The sequence below is a fragment of the Capricornis sumatraensis genome, chromosome 15, assembly GCF_032405125.1.
Source record: "Capricornis sumatraensis isolate serow.1 chromosome 15, serow.2, whole genome shotgun sequence".
NCBI classification, from domain to species: domain Eukaryota; kingdom Metazoa; phylum Chordata; class Mammalia; order Artiodactyla; family Bovidae; genus Capricornis; species Capricornis sumatraensis.
The window spans coordinates 45,551,836-45,567,055 of NC_091083.1; the positions used below are offsets into that span (position 1 = coordinate 45,551,836).

Genomic DNA, 15,220 nt, shown 5'->3' on the forward strand with positions numbered 1-15,220 from the left:
TTTCAGTTTAACAAACCAAGCTAAATGGAGAGAATTTAAGTTTGCACTTGACATGGTATTTAAACAAAACCAAAGGGCTAACACTCAGTATTGAGACCAAGAATGCAGTTCACTAGTCACTAGGCAAAGAAAATGGCCCATAGCATATGGCACACAGAATGTCCTCCAAAGAGATATCACTTTGCCAACAAAGGTCCGTCTAGTCAAAGCTATGGTTTTTCCAGTAGTCGTGTATGGATGTGAGAGTTGGATCATAAAGAAGGCTGAACGCTGAAGAATTGATGCTTTTGAACTGTGGGGCTGGAGAAGACTCTTGAGAGTCCCCTGGACTGCAAGGAGGTCAAACCGGTCAATCCTAAAGGAAATTAGTCCTGAATATTCGTTGGAAGGACTGATGCTGAAGCTGAAACTCCAATACTTTAGCCACCTGATGTGAAGAACTGACTCATTGGAAAAGACCCTGATGCTGGGAAAGATTGAAGGCAGGAAAAGGGGGACAACAGAGGATGAGATGGTTGGATGGCATCACCAACTCAATGGACATGGGTTTGAGCAAGCTCCAGGAGATGGTGAAGGACAGATAAATCTAGCATGCTGCAGTCCATGGGGTCGCAAAGAGTCAGACACGACTGCGTGACTGAATACAATAGTGGACTCGTGGGGCAGTGGTGCCATGCTGGTCAGTGTAGACATGGGCACCGTGGCGGTCTTAAACCTCCGTGGCCTGGTGGGTCGGACCTGCGTCTCGAGGAGTTCCAGTGCTGTGCTGAGTTCTGATGTGCCCCACTGGCTACTCCTTGGGCCCCTGATGCAGCGTCTCCAGGTGGACTGTATCCCACGTACTCCATGTGAGGATGAAGGGCGGGGGGGCCCCACCTGTCAGCACGTCTGCTCCTTTGTAAGTTTCATCGCCAATGACCTTGCTTCTGGTAGGGAAAACCAGAAGTGCTGAAAGAAAGGAAAAAATCACTGATGTGCCCCCTCGTCTGGAAGCAGCTTAATTCTGACATTTTGGAGGAAATATGACTTGTTCCACATTCTACCTCTTTCTTTCCCTCAGTTATTACAAGCATCTTTCCAGGGCAGTGAATAAGCACCCACATCACCATTTTCCATGGCTGTGTAGAAAAGTCCACATCAAGCCCTCTGTGCTTTTGCTGTTTTGAAGCAGTGCTGCCGGGAGCACCATGCAGACTTCACAGGAATTCCCGATGCCCAGTGTCTCCTGGCCTCTGCCTCCCAAACCCAGGCCATGCAGAGAGGCTTCGCCCAGCACAGATGCTCCCCTCAGCAGAGATGCTTCCCTCCCCCAGCAGAGAAGGCCAGGGGATGAGGGGGCAGTGGGGGCCCAGGGAGCTACTGTGGGGGTGAGGCCTTGAGAGAGATGAGTGACAAGGGGTGCAGCCCCCTGCACCCTTGTACCCTCATGTCCATGCTCACAGGGCTGATACGTGTCCAGCCGGGCTCTGTGATTATCCTGTGAAATCTTCCCAAGGAAGAAGCCTCAGGGGCGGAGAACCAGCTCTCTGCGTGGAGGTCACGGCTGACGGCAGACTGCCTGGCCACTGGGAGGGGGTCCAGACCTGCTCTGCCCGCTTGAAGCATCTGTTCCGCCAACCACATGGATGGTGAACACCTTTGGATGCCTGCATCCTGCCTTGCAGATATTCTCATCTAATGACCCGTGAAGAGGATTTTCAGAAACAGTTGCTGTGTGTGGCTCGTGCCTTGGTGGTGGCAGTTGTGTGTTCCCTCTTCTTGGTTTGTTGGTGTCCCTGTCACCCCCCCAGGCCCCCACCCCCATCTGATGGCACAATGCCCAGGACCAGTTGTATCTACAGTACTGCTGCTGATGCGAGGGAGAATATACAGAGAGCTGGGCTGTTTTTGTCTGCCCTGTAATTTATCTGAGTTTTTAAAAATCAATTTTAATCAAAATTGACTAGTTGTTTTGATGCTGTGTAGCCACAACATCGTAGTTTACAGAAGTGGCTCCCTTATACTCTAAATAAAACTCTGTGAAGATTTTGAGGGGTGACCCTTTACATGGTTGTGTCATCAGAAGCTATTTCCAGAGAGGGGAGTCGAGGCTCAGGCATCTCTGTGGGGTCTGTGGTCACAGCTCACACTGCACTGCTCTTCGATTGGAGGACTTCCCACTGACCCCTCTGGCCACCGGCCTCCCCATTGCCACAGTGAAACTAAGCAGTCAAGAAGCGGTCATCAGAATCCCAGGGCAGAAGGGTGTGGAGAAGACACCCCAGCTTCAGACAAGAAGCCACTGAGGCCAGTAGGGTTGGCAGATGACCAGACACTGCTGTTGAGACAGTGGGGAGCACAGAGGTCCAGGGTGACCTGGCCAGATGGCCACTTCTGTGGCTTAGGGACATTGTAACCTCCCAGAGGCCAGGGTGTCTTTTGCCAAATAGAAATAACCAGAAAAATAGCCACAGCCGCTATTTCCAGAGCTGCTGTGAGAATCCAGCCAGCCCACATATTTAAACTCATAGTAAACTAAAACAAAACCTAAAACCTCCAGGGAAGCCCAAAGCCTGAACAAGTACCCACAGTCAGAGATGTCACACAGGCACCAGGATTCCCACCTGCATAGACTGACCGGTCACGTGGCACACGTCCTCTCTGGATCTGTCCTTCGGCCCCATCCTCTGTGTCTCTCCTGGGCCCTCAGGTCCTGCCAACTCTGGGGTTCCTTCCCCAGACCCCATGCAGAGGGCCATCAAGGGCAGCGTGGCAGTTCCAGCCCAGTGCTGAGGTTCCTGGAGACCCTACCTGGCCTCCCCATCCTGGATGGAGGGTTCTGGCCTCCCTGCAGGAGGGCACATGTGCTCCTGCCCACAGCCCTCAGTCCCAGACCCCGTCATGTGCGACACCTCCCTGGGGCTGCGGGTTCCACCTCTGCAGGAGTGAGGACGGGTGTCCCCCCTTCCCTTTATTCGTTGGGAGGCGAAGCTACAGAGGAAAGACAGGAGCTCTGCAAACCTGGCCCAGCGAAGGGGAAAGGGAGGGGTGCTGGGGATCTGAGGTGTGTGTGTGTGTGCATCTGGATGTGTGTTTTGACGTGTTTGTGTATGTACGCATGCATCTGTGTGTATCTGCATGTGTCTGCGTGTGTCTGTGTGTCTACCCATGTGTATGTGTTCGTGTGTGTGTGTCTGTCTCTGTGTTCAGATGTGTGTTTGTGTGTGTGCACGTGTCTGTGTGTGTAACTGTGTGCATGCGTTTGTGTGTGTTTGGATGTGTGTTTGTGTGTGTGCTTGTGTCTATGTATATCTGTGTTTGTGTCTATGTGTGTGTTTGTGTGTCTGTGTATGTGTTTCTGTGTGCACATGTGTCTGTATGGATGGAGGGCAGCTGGGTGCTGTGTGGACAGTGTATCACCTGCTCCCACCCTGGGGGCCCGGGAGGTCACTCCTTGCCATCGGGGTGAGCCCCTCCCCGTGTGCCTGTTTCTCCCCCAGACAAGATACAAACAGTCCAGCAGGAAGCTTCCTACGCAGGCACAGTGGACGCTCCAATTTGCAGTTTTATGTGTGTTTGATTAACCAAAACAGGAGGGACACCGGGGCTCAAGACCAGCCCACGACATCCTTATAGAAGTCACAGTCTAAGGAAAGAAGGGATTCAAGGCAGTGTCCTGGCCCCAACACCAGTCCTGCCTCGTCTTGAAACCAGGTTGACATCCTAGAATGAGGAGTGGACTCCACACCCTGCCTGTGTGCACCCAGCCCCATTCTCCAGTGGACACCCCGCTGTCTGCACCCCATCCCAGAGGTCCACTGGGCTGTGGGTTTAATATCCCTGGAACAGCCCAGAGCCCATCCTTGGGGTCTTTCTCTTCCTATGGGGGACGGCACTTGCCGGGCAGGCTTGCTGGGCCTGACCCCCGCATCAGTGATGGTGGGAGACCCCTGCTGACCCTCGTCCTCCCATCCGTCTCTTCCGGCAGAGTGACTACTCCAGCGACACGGAGAGCGAGGACAACTTCCTCGTGATGCCCCCGCGGGACCACCTGGGCCTCAGCGTCTTCTCCATGCTCTGCTGCTTCTGGCCACTGGGCATCGCCGCCTTCTACCTGTCCCACGAGGTAAGGCTTCCCGCTGGCCACATGTATGCGGCCGGTGCGCCCAGGCTGGCGAGGGTGGGGTGGGGGTGCTGCCGGGGGGGAACCTGGTCTCGGGGGCTCAGCCTCACCCCAGCAGACCCGGGCTCATCCTCAGAGGGCGGCCGTGGGGAAAGTGGCACATTGGGACCCGGGCCTCTGAGCAGACACTCGTGGGGCGCCGGCAGGACAGACTCTGTGTTGGCAGAGTCTGCTGGGGGTGCTGGAACAGAGGTAAAGTGGGTTCTGTTTTCTTTGTGAAAGGCTCACACTTAAAATAGAGTCCCATGACATGGGCCTGTGCACGCACCCCAAACAGCCTGTCTTGGCCAGTAACTGGGCCCTCTGTCCAGCGGCAAGGCTCTAAGAGAGTCAGTTCCTGGCCCTTTTTCATGGCCAACCTCCTCCTTGTGCCTTCATGGAGCCCAGGTTTCAAATACTTCCTCTGTGTTCCTGTCACTCAGAAATTACCTATGTTCCCCTTCTTATTAATCAAAGGAAGATGTGTACTTGTCAATTAAAGAGGGAGTTTCAGCCTCAGCCGTTATCCCCACCAGATGGGGAAGAAGGCAGCTCCTTCTGTTGCTCCAGAGCGCACAGCGTCCTCAGGGCACCTGGGGTTCCCTCGCCAGTGTCCAGGACTCTGGGGCCATCCAGCCAGGCCTTGGGCTGGGAACGTTCATTCCTCTTGCTTTGAGAAGGACCCTCGCCTCTCACTGCTTCTTGCTGTTGTCTGTTCTGATTCAGTGTGTTGGGTGAGAGTGCCTTTGTGTGCTCCTGTGTCCCCTGCCCCCCTTTCCTGATCCTACAAGGAGTGAGGAGGGAGAGGGGAATCCACCAGTGGGCCTCGAAGGCAGCTTCCCTTTGCAAGGAAACCAGAGGCCCTTCCAGGGGGTGTGGCGTGGCCGCTGCTCTGAGATCTTGGTCTCAGAGGATGTACGGGTGTGGGGAGGGGTGATGGAGCCGTCCTACTTGGCCAGAGTTGGGCCCAGTGGTTGTTCCACATCCAGCTTTGGCCTGGAGGGTCTGTCTGAGCATCTCTTTGGCGAGTTGGTTCTACACACGCCAGAGGCCCCTACTCTGGGGTGCACAAACCCAGGCTGTAGAACTAGACTCCGGGCCATCAGGGGCCTGGGGGTGGTGAGTGGAGCCAGGCTGGGAGCTCCTGGACCCAAGCAGTGGCCATGCGTGCTGCGTGCGCCCAGGATTGGGACGCACAATGGGACCTGAACAAAGGCGTGTGGGCAGGTGGGGCCGCCAGAAGATCTCAGGCCTGGAGCCCACCACTCCGTGTCAGTAGCACCCTGATCCTGTGTTCCTGCGATGCAAACAGGCAAGAGGGTTCCATGAGGTGAAGGAAGGTCCAGGAGGGTGGAGCCGAGGGAAGCCGGGTGTGACGTCAGCGCCCCCTGCATCCAGTCCTGACACATCCAGAGTTGAAGGCGGGTGGCCCACCCCTAGCCTCCTGTCCTGGCCTGCTGACTCAGCCCATCCCCCGCAGAGGGTGCCCTCCACACTAGAGCTGTGTTCTAATTGCCAAATTGTAGAACAGGACCAATATTTTTACTCTACAAGTGGACATTGGTGTCACCTGCCAGCAGGGGCTGCGTAAGCCCTGGGTAAGCAGAGGTGGGGCCCAGGACAGGTTGCCTACAGACCAGATCGTTCCTGATCTCGGCTTCTCCCTGATCCTGGGGGAGGCCCGTCTCTGGAGCAGGGCAAGGCAGGCATAACATCTCTGTCTGAAAGATGGTAACTACAACAAAAATCCAGCCACAATTGCAGAGACTGACATTAGATCCTCCTTCTCAGGTTGGGAAGATCTCCTGGAGAAGGAAATGGCAAGCCACTCTAGTACTCTTGCCTGGAGAATCACATGGACGGAGGAGCCTAGTAGGCTGCAGTCCATGGGATCGCAAAGAGTCAGACATGACTGAGCGACTTCACTTTCACTTTCTCAGAGAGTAATGTTATCCTTCACACCTTAAGAACCTCCTAGACTCGGGCCTGACCAGTCAGGATGTTTAATACTTTTGATGGAAAGGATTCTGATCATTTATTAACAGCAAATGTGAAGAGCAAGTGTTTGGAGGCCTGAGGGATTGCCTTCACTCTTGGAATAAGAGGAGGGGCTCCGAGGTCCCCCGCTCTCAGCCCCTCTTCTCTTTGTGCTGTGAGCGTCGGTTGCCCCTCGAGGAACATGGGTCCATGGGAACTTGTGGCTGAGACTCAGGCACTGCAGGCCCAGGAGGCAGGCAGCCCCAGGCACCCAGCACTCCAGCCCAGCCCTGAGGCCCCCAGGCCTTCTGTCCCTGCCTCTAAAGCCCAACTGCAGACACTGGAAATGGAAATTGTCAACACACACCTGAGTCCCCAGGTGAAGGGACAGCTGGACGGAGACATGGGGTCTTTTCTCCAACAGATTTTATGATTCGAAAAAGGCCTTAAGTAGCAGTAACAGCAGTCAAAGTATCAGTGAGGTGGGCAGTGTCTGCACCTGCCGGGTCCTGATCCAGGTTAAACACCCTACACCTGCCTTCTCGGGCAGTCCTGGCCAACAGCGTCGACAGCCTCAGCGGGGTTAGAAATTCATGTTGTCTGGCCCCACCGACCTGCTCCATGAGAGCCACCAGGGTGGGGCGTGGAGCCTGCAGTTGAACAAGCCTTCCCTCCCTCCTGATGCTGCTATAGTCTGAGCTGTTGCACACACGTGTTCTCTCAGGAAGTCTGTGACAGGGCACTGCCCTCACATCACTTGGTGGCTATGGGATCAGGGAGGGCGATGACATCCCAAGGCCAGACATGGCTGTCAGTGGGCCTGGCCTGGAGCCACCCCCAAAGAGGCAGCGAGTTGGAACTGACAGTGTGAGGGACTCAGCATGGAGGCCCAAGTGTAGTATCTGTCCACAACTTCATTTACTCCAATGCTAATCATTTGACCCCAGCCTCCAGTGTAGGCACGATTTATACACCAAAGAGAGAGAGTGTTGTGTGTAGTTTTGGTGAGTCCACCAAGGAACCGATGCTCTGAGTGATGTTGAGAGTGGGGAGGAACCCAAATTTGCTGAGTGACGCTAGGACCTAGTTGATGTGCTCACTTTACCTTATTTAATCTTTGCAATGAGTCTGAAAGCTGGGAATTTATTATCCCCATTTTATAGATGAAAAAACTGACGTTTCAAGGGATTAAATAATTTCTTGAAATCAGAGATGTAGCAAGTATGATACCTGATGCATATATCAATGTTTCTAACCCTCAAAATCAAATTTCCTGCAATATAACTTTTTAAGACTTTTTTTATTTTATTTTTTGGCCATGAGACATGTGGGTTACCCAGCCAGGGATGAAACCCACACCCCTGAAGTAGAAGCACAGAGTCTTAACCACTGGACCACCAGGGAAGCCCCCTCCTTCCCCTCCTGCCATATAACTTTGACTTTTATCTGCAAACAAAAAATAGAAGCACAGTCCTCATGTCTAAATCCACTGTCCCCACTTGCTTAGAGTGTGTTACAGTGAGGAAAAGAACCCTTCTAGAAGGGACTGGGCGTTTACCTAGGTGCCTTCACCTGCGTGGCAGGTTTGAGCTTGAGACTGGAGCTGGAAGACGCTTCCATCCCCCCACCACCCAGAGGCCCTGAGTCTGGAGCCAAGGAAAGCCTGAGGGCTCCGTACGCTGTGTCTGCTTCAGGCATTGTCTACCTTTGAGCATCTATCATGTCCTGATTTCATTTCATTTCGCAAAATGTTTCTTTCCTTTATTAACTGCACTATTATAACAATAATTAAATGAGAAAAGGGAATTAAGAGCCAGATTATGAATTTTATGAATAGCATCAGTGCTTAAAAGTATTATTTAATATTTCATAAAGAATCTGTAGCTGTCTTCTGCAGAAGGCTTGTTGCGTCAGCAGAAGCAGAAATCTGTATTTCTCTCTTCCCTTAATTACTTATACAGATAATGTGTTCCTTTCACAATAGGGATATTTTTAATTAGCAAACTGAAGGCTTGATTGAGGAACTTAGATTATCTGTCACCTGAGTTCCCGTTCCTTCCGACACCAAGGCAAGTGGTCAAGTGCACTGGGACTTACAGACCAAAGCCCATCAGAGCCTCATTCAGACTCAGATAAGTGGCACCACCGAGTGAATAGTGGGTGGAAAGCCCCAGGCCAGGCCCTTCGAGGGGCTTGCGTGTGTGTCTGATGCAAACACCTGCATACCCATTTTCTGTTTGGCCGTTTCCTAAAGATGAACCACGTGGCTTACAAACGTGGTGTCTCCTGAGGGTGTCCAGACACAACCAGGAGGCGCTGCCATGACAAAGATCAAATCGAGCCACCAAATACTCTGGGCACACACCCTGCTCAGGTCTGTGGGAGCCAACACGAGCCCCCCACCTCGGGCCCCCAGGAGGCAGTGCCATCCTCTGAGCTGCCCACCAAGGAGAGGCTTCCATCAGCCATAGACTGAGGGCTCCCCACTGGAGGAAGCCACAAAGACAGAGGTGATGTGAGGGCCCCAGGAGGGCAGATCAGGGCCCAAGAGCCCTGATCACACACTGTAGTCGGTCTGTTAACAGGGTTTTAAACCAAAGGATAAGGATGGGAAATAAAACAAGTGTCAGAGGGCACCACCCAGAAGCAAAATGCTCTGGAATAGTCAACTCAGAGCAGAAAATCCTTCCACAAGAAAGCGAGCATATGTGTCAGGCACTGTGGGGCCTCCTTGGGTTTCTGCTTTGCACCCTGGGGGTTGCTGGAGACAGATGGAGGGAGACAGGCCTTTCACCTCCCTCCACCCCCACATCAGCTGGGAGCTTGGTTCCAGCAGAGTCTTGACTGGCAGATGCCGCGGGCGTTTTGAGGAGCCGTCACCTGTCCATCTCTAGCCATTCATCTCACCAGAGGGACCGGCATGCCCATGCTCTCCCAGCTAAACCCTGTCACAAACAAGGACAGGTTTTTGAAATGCTCTGTGTTTGTTCAAAGGTGAGCTTGGAACAGGTGCATCACGTAAAACTGGACCCTTGTGTCCTGCCTGCACTGAGTGCTGTGGTTTATAATCATCCACAGGCCTGGAGGTAATGTCTTACGTATGTTACCATGTCCCTTTTCTTGTCCTCAAGTTCGTTATTCCCAAATGCCTTCTGATTTATAGGAAGTTGAGTACCGCTGGTGACTGCGTTGGCAAGTCCTAGGAGACTCAGAATTAGCACAAGACCCGATTTCATATATGAGAGTCCCAGGCCCTCTAATAGACCTACCATCTGGTTCAGCAAGGCAACAAAGCACTGGTAACTTAATACTAAAGCCATGACCCTCTAGAGTCACAGAGAAGGACCTGGCAAGACCCCTTTCCAGTCTCAGCTGGTGTGGAGAAGCAGGAGTGACCAGACCACCCGGGAAGGAAGATGCTACCAAGGGGCAGGAGGGGTGGGAAGGATTTGGACAGACCAGCCTCTTCCCCTCAACCACCAAGGTTATGGTCAAGGAACTACTGGGGCTGCAAGAGTCCCATCAGGCCCAGGAATGGTGTTGACTTTGCAGAAGTGGAGTGAAAACATGACTAGAAAGATAACCTAATATATCAGACGGATATATTTTAACCTGTATCTCCCCCTCCACCCCTCCACCCCATCCACCCCTCCACCCCTCCCTCTCCCCTTTCTCTCTCTTCCTCTCTCCCTCCCTCTCTTTCTCCCTCCTTCCCCAGCTCTCCTCCGTCGCTATCTCCATCTCTGTATGTATATTTAATATGCCGATTGTAGCTTCCGAGAGCTGTTTTGCAACTTCTGGATCTAAACAATTCTTTATAAATATTAATGATCCGGTGCAGCCAAGACAAACCAGATTTCTGATCTATTTTTCTTCCTCCGGGATGCATGCTGGAGTTGAGTCACTGATCTCAGCTTGTTTTGGTGGATAAATGAACAAACGCATCATGTCTGTTCCGTTCCCTGGAGTGGGTTAGATGATTTTTTTTTTCAGTTATAGGATATGTATTGTCTCAGTAATTAGTGCCCTGATTTTGTGCTTATTTGTTCAGAGCAGAGAACCCCGTGTGTTGATTGTCCAAGGGCAGAGCGCATGCAGTGCCCGGCAACCTGGGAAATGAAATGCACAGCGGGTGTTACATTCTTCCCTCTGGCCTCGTGCTCACCTCCGATTGCATTGCCAAATGCGTGATCTTTTTGCTCTGGGATTCTGGGATGGTGTATCGAAAGCTCTGAGGACACAGCCTCTAAAAGGGCTGGTCTTTTCTTTCACCTCTTTTCTGAGGTTGAGGCTCTGCCTGGGTCCTGTGACAACTTGAGAAATAAACAAACCAAACAGCTGTGGTCTCAGGAGCTCTCGCCTCTGTGCAGTGGCCCGTGACCTCCGTGGCCCAGCTTGTGAAGGCTGAGTCCAGCCTGGCCACATTCAGCCAAGAGGGCTCTGGTCTGTGACAGACGCCAGTCTCAGCACAGGCATCTCTGGGCCCAGCCACAGGGGCGGCTAGGCCACTCAGCCATCTCACTGTCCATAGCACGAATGGGCTGGACAGTACCTCCTGTGTCTGGACTCACAATACAGTGACGTCAGCAGGACATAGAAATCTGCGGGCCATTGTGATGACTCACTGCTCAGTGAAGTCTGCCGAGTGGACTCTAGTGGGAATCAGGGCCATTGTTGGTACATCTCTGACACTGTGATGTTGGCATCAGTGGAATTTAGCCTTTTGCACTGAGAGACCCCTCACTGGGCTGCCTCACCCAGGAGGCCAGCTGTACGTGGACGGTAACGGTCCTGATGACGTTACATGGGTACCTTGGACATAGGAACTGGTGCAGCGAGAGGACGGGACCGCGGCCCCTGACTCAGGGTGGGGGTTGGGGGTGCTGCTCTCAGCAGGGCTCCTCTTTTCTTGCTTCCTTGATGAGCTTTGGCATTTTCTGGTGCTTGAGAGTTGCATGAATCCCAGACACAGAGCTTTAGAGGATGCTGAATTTAGAGCTGGAAAATTACCTTGAGCACAGCACGTACTGTGACCTGCAGAGCATGTATGGAGCACTCCTCGTTCTTATTTTTCCTTCTCTCCTTTTAGACGGAGGATTCTTCATCCTTAACCTTTAATTTTATTTAAATTACAAATAAATAGGAAGAGTCCTTGAAACAAAACTGCAGCCTGTGTTTCCATGGGTCTAAGCTTTTTGCCTCACAGTCACATCCATGCACATACAAGGGCAGGGTCGAAGGAGCCTTGTGTGCCCAGCCCAAGCTGGTCGGGCAGAGCCGTGGGGCCAGCTGCCTTAAAAGTGAAGAAAAGATAAAGAAGCAGTGAGTTCTTAGGTGACATGATGCAGATGGCTTAGGGGGTGCAAGATGCAGCAAGACGCGTAGGTGGAGAGTATCCTTTAGAACTGGCCCTGCACTTGGGGCAGAGAAATGCAGGTGGTGAATGTGGCCCTGGGCCCCTGCCATCCCCCCTCTGGCACGGCTGGGGTTCTCCAGGAAGCTCCACGGTCTGGGGCCACTTTGGCCCATCTCAGTCCCAGGTGGATAGTATCAAAGCCCCAGCAACTGCCCTCTCCATCCAAACTGAGTGAGGTGTTGAAAGCCAGCCTGAACCCCAAAGCTTCCCCACTGTCCACATTCTGCCCTCACCCCACCCCCTCCTGCCACTCCCTCCAAGACCTCCGCCCCATCCCAGGCCTGCACTGCCCACCACCACCAGACCGGGTCTCTGGTGGTCCCCTTTGGGTCACTAAGAGCCTCAGAAGCTTCTAGGATAGGTTTACAGGTGCACAGAGTACTGAGAACAGAGACTTCCCTGGTGGTCCAGTGGCTAAAACTCTGCACTCCCAATGCAGGGAACCCGGGTTCCATCCCTGGTTCGATCCCACACGACACAGCTAAGACCCAGTGCAGCAAAACAAATAAATATAAATAGATAAATATTTTTAAAAGGAAGAAAGTACTGAGAACAGACTGATAGTACTTTGTGGTCATCCCAGGAATCTAAGCACAGTGAGGTCGTGTTAAGTTCATCCTGAGACCCTGCCCCTGGAGCTCAGTTCTAAAATCAGTCTCTGCCTTCCTGAGATGACTGCATCATCTTGCCTGGCCCTTAGAGGTGTATGAAGTGCCTTCCATTCCTCTGAAAATGACAGGCAGCCTTTCAGAACCACAGTGGAGCTTGTAAGTGACAACTGTTCGTCCAGCGCCCTCCGTGTCCATGTAAGTCTTCCTGGGCCTCGCCCGTCAGGGGCACTGGGAGTGCATTTGTGCCCGTCACGTTGCACAGGGAGGGCATGCTGATCCAACTCAGAGAATACCCCTGATTGCTCTGGCCCCTAAGCTGGTTTTCAGATAACTGGCAGGTGTCTCACGAGACTGCTCACTGTGAAAGTCAGTTTATTATGCACGAATTCAGATCAGGAGTGGGTGCCAGAATTCGGCTGACCCGCTGGAGTCTGAAGGAGGCTGGAGCCCTGAGGGCGACAGGTCCCCTCAGGGTGCGTGGCCTCTCTTCCCAAAGCTGTCCTAGGGCTTCCCCGGGGAGGCGGGTGCCCCGGGTGCAGGGAAGCGCCATCCGCAGCCTGGCCTCCTGGAGGCACGTGTGTTCGTCTGCGGCGGCAGGTGCAGAAGCTGGCAGCTTGGTTCCGTGGTTCGAGGGCTGTCTCTGCCCCGGGTTGGCTCCCGTCACCAGTCCAAGAGGAGAGTTTGGAATCTGCTCCCAGGCCCGGACCTGGAGGTGCTCAGGGCATTCTGGATGCCAGTGGAGAGTGTTTTCTTTCCTCTGTGGACAGATGCAGCACTGGCCCATACTCAAGGTTACAAACAGCACACAGATGCCCGGGCCTCCCCGTCCATCTCCCGCCCACTGCGTTCACTGGGCTCTGACTCCTCACACCCTCCAGATACCAGCCTCGTCCTCACCTCTCCCCCCTCAGCCCTTTCACCCAACTCCTGATCTCATGGCCCCTTTTCTGAGGCCTTCGCTGTCCCAGCTCAGGACCCTATTTCCAGTGCCTCTCCTCCCAGTGCCCCTTGCGCAGATGGGCCCAGGCTGGTCCCCAGCTCACAGGCCTCAGTGACTCCGCAGCCCACAGAACAGCCAGTGCCCCCCAGCTGGAGCCCAGAGCCCCTTGGGCCCAGGCTCAGGTGTCTGACCCCAGGACCCCACAACCCACCCCCACAGCATCACCAGATCCCAGCACCTCCCAGGAGGAGGCCCCAGCACCTCCCAAGAGGCCTCTCTTGGCCTGGAGGACCCCTCAGTGTTCACAGCTCTGTGCAGGCACGCTGTGACCCCAATATGCAAGGGGGACCATCAAGGAAACGTGCTTGGCATTTCTGGCTGTTTTGCTCTGTGACTCCCACCTCATTGGTGTGGGGACCAGCTCTGAATGCAGGATTCACAGGGAATCAGGCCAGATCCGCACTTCGTCAGCATCTGGAGAAATACAGTCCAGGAGGAGAGGACTCAGGAGTTCTGGGCTATAACCAGATGTACCCATGGGTCCCCCTGCTTTGTCCGAGTCTGTCATATCTGTGCTGACAGCTGCAAGGCCGCTTGATTTCAGTAACAAGGAAATACTGCCCCATGGATATTACTCCATTTATCATCAAGCTGATAAGCACCTGATTGTTTAAATGCAGACAAATTCCACTTGCCTCCATTCTTGGCATAAGAGCCTTTCATGAGAAAGGCCAGTTCTTTCTGAAATTTCCGTGTTATATCATCACCCTGAGACCAGGGAGACCCGGAGTGACTGGGTTCATTTCCCTAGACAGCAACCCTTCCCCAGCAGACAGGAGCTGTCTGGCTCCAGCCAAGAGACTGGGGAGGGCTGCTTTTACTCAGGAGAGAGGACTTAGCTGTTTGGTGTCAGGACAGGATCGGGCATGCCCTAAACACCCCAGCCATCTAATTTGGAATACTTCGGAGCCCACCTGCTGCCCTTGTCTCCCAGCAGAGAAATGGGACATCCCAGGCACAACGCGGGTGCCCAACAAACCATAAAACTGAAGAACAGCCTGGGCGGCAGGATGTAAAAGTGCTCTTGGCACAACCTTTATGAACCTGCAAGATGATTAACTTTATTTCCCAGGATCTTAACAGAATTCAAAAGCCAGGGGAAGGCTTCAAGCAGAACTGGGCTTAGCTATATTTCTAAATTTATCTAAACTCAGAGATCTTCCCTCCTAGCTCCCAGGATAGAATTATAATGATAGTCTGTCGTCAGAAATCGTGGCAGAAGGGTTTCAGCTCATGATGGGCTGTGGATGGATGGGGGGCTGCCTCGCTGTCCAGTCAGCTGCATCTCCAGGGTGTGGTATTTGGTCTGTGGCCTAAACAGGAGTCTAGTAAACACACTCCAGGTGTCTGCCTGGTTGGTGTGAAGACAGAAACGGGAGCAGGTCCAGGAACAAGGGGCCTGAATGAGAGAGCTCATCCCCGAGTCGCCCGCTCTCCTTAGCTGAAATGAGTTCCTGAGCTGAGAGGTTGCCCTGATGGGGACAGTGAGTCCACTGAGATCTTGGGGAACAGCTGGGAAACGGGATGAGTGGGGGCCACTGGCCTTCAGGAAACAGTCAGTCTTCCTCATTCTTTCTTGGAGGCAGCCCGTGAACAGATAAGACAGACACACAGTTAAAGTCCCCGCTGACAAGCTGTTGTCAAAGAGGAGTCCTGCTCACCCATTAAATGCTCACAATAGAGTTATTTATTACAGGCAGATGAGTGTAGCCCAACAGGCGTGTCAGGGAAAGAAATGAACAGAAGGTAACGATACCTTAGGAGAAAAGTCCTAGAAAGCATGGATGCTCAGACATTTCCACTGCAGCAGTACTGCCCCCAACGACTTCTTCTGTCCCATAGAAGTCAGTGGCTTATTTTTTGAAGGAGTTCTTTCAGTGGCCTCTTTATCGAATTCTTACATCCGTTTAGTCAGCCCCCCTGGCTTTGTCCATCGTGCTTCCCCACAGTCACGTGACGCTCCTTTAAACACCGACACCCTAACACCGAGGGATGTAGCCGGGGGGGAGGACACTCCCATGGAGGCCGAACACCGGGAACGCCCTGAACCCACTTGTCCTGTTCACAGACCCGCA

The 15,220-nt window shown here is 53.2% G+C and overlaps 1 protein-coding gene across 1 annotated transcript in view; it reads left to right on the top strand.

Annotated features, from left to right (window-relative positions):
* Window positions 1-15,220, top strand: part of SYNDIG1 (synapse differentiation inducing 1) — a 53,334-nt gene that overhangs the window by 16,674 nt on the left and 21,440 nt on the right. Inside the window, exon 2 of the mRNA XM_068987843.1 lies at window positions 3,968-4,105. Coding sequence (XP_068843944.1) covers window positions 3,968-4,105 — 138 coding nt within the window. The remainder of the gene's footprint in view (window positions 1-3,967; window positions 4,106-15,220) is intronic.